Here is a 5,063-nt window from a genome sequence, read left to right on the forward strand (position 1 = left end):
CTGAGCTCACAAGTTCAAGACCAGCCTGAGCCAGAGACCTCGTCTCTAAAAATAGCCAGGCATTGTGGCGGGTGCCTATAGCCCCAGCTACTTGGGAGACTGAGGCAAGAGAACATCTTGAGCCCAAGAGTTGGAAGTTGCTCTGAGGTATGATGCTATAGCACTCTACTGAGGGCGACAAAGTGAGACTCTGCCTCAAAAGAAAAAAAAAGCCTAAAGTGTTTTAATCTTGGTCTGATTCTCAGAGTCAGTGGCTTGTCTTCCTGGCTGTGCCCTAAACTTTGCTGTGCCTCCTCTCCCCCCGTGGGGACCTCAGCAGAGGCCTCGGTCACAGTCAGGAGATCCATGTTGAGTTTCACATCTTCTCTGGGACTTCTCTCCTGCTTCCCTGTTAGGTCAGCTCAACTACCAGGCAGCCTCCCCTGATGAAGGCGCCCTGGTGAACGCCGCCAGGAACTTCGGCTTTGTCTTCCTCAACCGGACCCAGAACACCATCACCGTCAGTGAGCTGGGGACCGAGCGGACCTACAGCGTTCTCGCCATTTTGGACTTCAACAGTGACCGGAAGCGAATGTCTATCATTAGTAAGACTCCCTCAGAGTTTGTTTATGATTCGTTCATTTAAATGTTGCCTGTTGCCCATTTCACTGAGTGACATGCCACTAGGATAAAGTAGGTGATGAATGAACAGTAGTTGGGTCCTGGAAGGTGGCCACAGACTTATTCAAACTGGTATTTTTTTCTTCATTCCTCACCATATCCCTTACTCAAGTTGCAGCATATCTGAATCTTGCAAATGTGGATGCTGTTCCTTTTGTTTGTTTTTTTGATACTGAGTCTCACTTTGTCACCTTGGGTAGAGTGCCATCCCATCATAACTCAGAGCAACCTCAAACTCTTGGGCTCAAGTAATCCTCTTGCCTCAGCCTCTCAAGTATCTGGGTCTACAGGCACCTGCCACCACGCCTGGCTAATTTTAGAGACAGGGTCTCGTTCTTGCTCAGCCTGGTCTCCAACTCCCGAGCTCAAGGGATCCATCTGCCTCAGCCTCCCAGTGTGCTGGGATTACAGGCTTGAGGGCTGCCGGCTGCGGAATCTGGGTTGGCAGATACAACATACCTGAAGTGACAGGTGGACTTTGTGGCACTGCCCATGACATATGTTCCCTTGTTTTCAAGCCCTGTGAGCACTTCTATGCTGGATGGCAGGGAAGGGAATACTGAGCAGGAGATGAGATCTGAGAAAAGCTTCCAAACTAAAACCTTCAACCCAGGCATGTAATAGACCACCAAGCAGAGAGGATAGTCACTTCCTAAAACTGAATTTGTTTAAAGTTCGTAATTTTGAATCTCAAATTTACACGAAAGTGGCAGGAATGGTTTAACAAACTCCTGTACGCTCTTTCATATACACTAATTGTTAATAATCACCACATTGTCACTGTCATTTTCCCAAAACATAAAGGGGTTTCTGAACCATTTGAGAGTAAATTGCAGACCTTTGAGGCCCCTTTTCCTTAAATACGGTAGTGGGTGTTTCCTAAGAACAAGAGCACTCACTTGTATATGCAGCATGATGTCCAGAGTCAAAAAATTTAACCCAATACATACTTTTTCAGATTTTACCAGGAAATTCCCTCCCTCTCGTTTTTTCTGATCCAGGAACTAATCCAAGTGGCAGGTTCTATCGGGTGATCATGGCCAAATAAGTGTCAGTTCTTAACCTTTCTTCAATTTTTTATATATTGACATATTTGAGAAGTATAGGTGAGATTTGTTTTGTTTTGTTTTTGTTTTTAGAGATAGCCTGTTGCCCAGGCTGGAGTATAAGGCCTATTCATACCTCATTGCAGCTTTGAACTCCTAGGATCAAGCGACCCTCCTGCCTCAGCCTCTCAAGTAGCTCAGACTACAGGCACATGTCACTATTCTCAGCTAATTTTTTAATTTTTTGGTAGAAACAAGATTTTGCTTTGTTGTCCAGGCTGGTCTCAATCTCCTGGCCTCAAATGATTCTCCCACCTCAGCTTTCCAAAACGCTGAGGTCACAGGCATGACATGCTTACACCAGCCTGGGCCAGATTATTTTGTAGAATGTCCCTCAATTTGGGTTTTTCTAATAATGTCTCATGATTATGCATTGCTGGCAGCAAGAATCTGTAAGATTCCACTTCCATGGCACTGTAGAGTGCCATGTCATCTGAGCTATGATGCTATAGCACTGATGTTCTTCTCCAAGTATCATAGCAGAAAACTTAGCATGTTGATCTGTCTCACTGGGGATGTTAACTTTGACCACTTGGTGAAGGAGGTATCCACAAGCCTTCTCCACTATGGTGTTAAAATTTTAGATGAATAGGGGCAGTGCTTGTAGCTCAGTGGGTAGGGCACCGGCCCCATATGCCAAGGGTAGTGGGTTCCAACCTGTCCCTGGCCAAACTACAACAAAAAAAATAGTCGGGCATGGTGGCGGGCGCCTGTAGTCCCAGGTACTTGGGAGGCTGAGGCAAGAGAATAGCCTAAGCCCAAGGGCTGGAGGTTGCTGTGAGCTGTGATGCCAGAGCACTCTACCGAGGACAACAGATTGAAACTCTGTCTCTAAAAAAAAAAAAAAATTTAAATGAGTAAAAATACAGACTTAACTGACTATTGCACTCCCACTAGGCACAGATCTAGACTATTCACCAAGCCTGTACCTACCTAGACTAGTTAGCAATGAGGCATATACTTAGATTAACTTATTACATAGATCAAAAAATACAAGAAGATGGTCACAAGGAGTGAATGTGGTTTGAGTATTAAAGGCAGTAAGAGTTGTGAGTTCATAAGTGAGACAGGTTCCTGGTGGCTGGCATGTACAAGGACAATTCTCTGGGAGAAAGTAGCTGGCACAGAGCATAGCACATGGTAGAAAGTCAGCAAATATTTGTTAGAAGAATAAAGAAATAGAAAACTGAGCTGACTGTGGAGGAATCTTTTCAGACTGACCATCTTGTGGTAAGATACGTTGATGATTTTGAGCAAATCGTGATTGATGAGCACAGCAACAGTTCAGATGAACTTGACAAAGGTGGCTTTCTGCTAAGAAATCAAACTTAACTTTGCTGTGTGCTTTTCCTCCCCTTTCTACCAGTAAGAACCCCAGAAGGCAACATCAGGCTTTATTGTAAAGGAGCGGACACTGTGATTTATGAACGGTTACATCGAGAGAATCCTTCAAAGCAAGAAACTCAGGATGCCTTGGATGTAAGTCTCCCTTGTACTCTTTCTGCTGCGGATTCCGAGCTTGCTTTCTGGTACTATCTCGTAAACTTGAGTGGAAGCTGTATATTAACAGTTGCTTTGGTGCAGTTGGGTAGAAAGAACACCAAAGTAGGAATCTGGCCACCTGGGTTCCAGTTCTGTCCCTGCCATTGGCTCCCTCCTGGGAAGTGGCTGTGGTGCTCTTGCCAGCAGCCAGGTCCTTGGGGTATGTAGGGCTGAGTGCAGGAACCAACTTCTCTCCTTTCCAGTGACCCTGCGCAGGCTACCTAGTCACACTAAGCTGTAGTCTTGATACTTACCTGGCCCCCAGGAACTCCACTGACGTGTAGGTGTAGTGTAAAGGAAAGAAATCCTTCATGTATGACAGGGGATTAAAGCAATGTAGTGGATCATTGAGTTTTGACACCTTTGTTAGTAAAACAGTTTGGTTTCAGTGACATCCAGGTCCTTATCTTAGGAATCTATATACCTAGCCTAGGAATGTTACACCCACTCAGAACATTTCTGGAACCTGTACTCTTGCAGTTGCCTACCATTCTACATGCAATTTGGGGTCTTTTTTTTTTTAATTGAATGGTAACTATGTACATTAATGCACTTCTGGGGTACAGTGTGGTGTTTTCACACAATCTGAAACGCAATTTGGGTTCTTTATAACAATGAGTTAGGTATGGAGAAGATCAGGCAGACCTGGTGTCTCAATACGGCCTCATTACTAACTTTGTGTCTTGGAGGGAAATGTTTAATATACTAATCATTAATTCTCCATGTGAAATAGAAAGGGGTTAGTTCCTCGCAGGAAAGACCATTGCAAGAGAATCCATCTTCCACAGTTCCCAGCACTTAGTAGGTACTCAATAAAGGGTGGGTTTTCCCCTTTATTTTATTGATTTATTTGAGACAGAGTCTCACTATGTCACCCTCAGGAGAGTGCTGTGGCATCACAGCTCACAGCAACTTGAAACTCTTGGGCTTAAGTGATTCTCTTGCTTTAGCCTCCTAAGTAGCTGGGACTACAGGTACCTGCCACAAAGCCCAACTATTTTTTTTGTTGTTGTAGTTGTCATTGTTGCTTTAGCTGGCTCGGGCTGAGTTCTAACCTGCCGGCCTTCGTATATGTGGCTGATGCCCTACCTACTGAGCTATGGGCATGGCCCTATTTTTTTTTTTTTTTAGAGAGCCTCACTTTGTCACCCTTGGTAGAGTACTGTGGCGTCACAGCTCACAGCGACCTCCAACTCTCGGGCTTCGGTGATCCTCTTGCCTCAGCTTCCCAAGTAGCTGAGACTATAGGCACCTGCCACAATGCCCAGCTATTTTTTGTTGCAGTTTGCCTGGGGCAGGGTTTGAACCTGCCACCCTTGGTATATGGGGCCAGTGCCCTACCCCCTGAGCCACAGGTGCTGCCTGGCACCATCCTATTTTAAGGACCAATTGAGTTTTAGAGCCAGACAAATGTCCCTTGAAGAGAAGCTTAATGAATATTTCATTTACTAAATGGGGTCACATTTCAAAATTATATGCTGACATCCATGCAGTTACAATGGATGAGTTCTCACAAGAATGTCACCAGTGACAATCTAATGAGGTAAGAGCAGAACCTTCCAAAGAATCTTTGACAGCACACACTTGCTTGGTTGAACCAGTTCTGTCTTGGCTAGACAAGATGTAACTATAAAGAAATAAAAAATGTTTACTGGTTCATGTTGAGCTATTTAAAATAGTTTAAGTCTACTCATTAGAAAATTTCCAGATACCTTTTCTCATTAAAGTATTTGACCTCGCTTTTTTTTTTTTTTT

At 44.4% G+C, this 5,063-nt stretch overlaps 1 protein-coding gene across 1 annotated transcript in view; it reads left to right on the top strand.

Moving 5' to 3' along the window:
- The window catches only part of ATP8B1 (ATPase phospholipid transporting 8B1), a 142,768-nt gene that overhangs the window by 114,750 nt on the left and 22,955 nt on the right, over positions 1 to 5,063 (top strand). The window contains exons 16-17 of the mRNA XM_023512364.1: positions 396 to 584; positions 3,133 to 3,245. Of these exons, the coding sequence (XP_023368132.1) occupies positions 396 to 584; positions 3,133 to 3,245 (302 nt within the window). The remainder of the gene's footprint in view (positions 1 to 395; positions 585 to 3,132; positions 3,246 to 5,063) is intronic.

The sequence above is a fragment of the Otolemur garnettii genome, unplaced genomic scaffold (assembly GCF_000181295.1).
Source record: "Otolemur garnettii isolate 467f Iridium unplaced genomic scaffold, OtoGar3 scaffold00027, whole genome shotgun sequence".
NCBI lineage: Eukaryota > Metazoa > Chordata > Mammalia > Primates > Galagidae > Otolemur > Otolemur garnettii.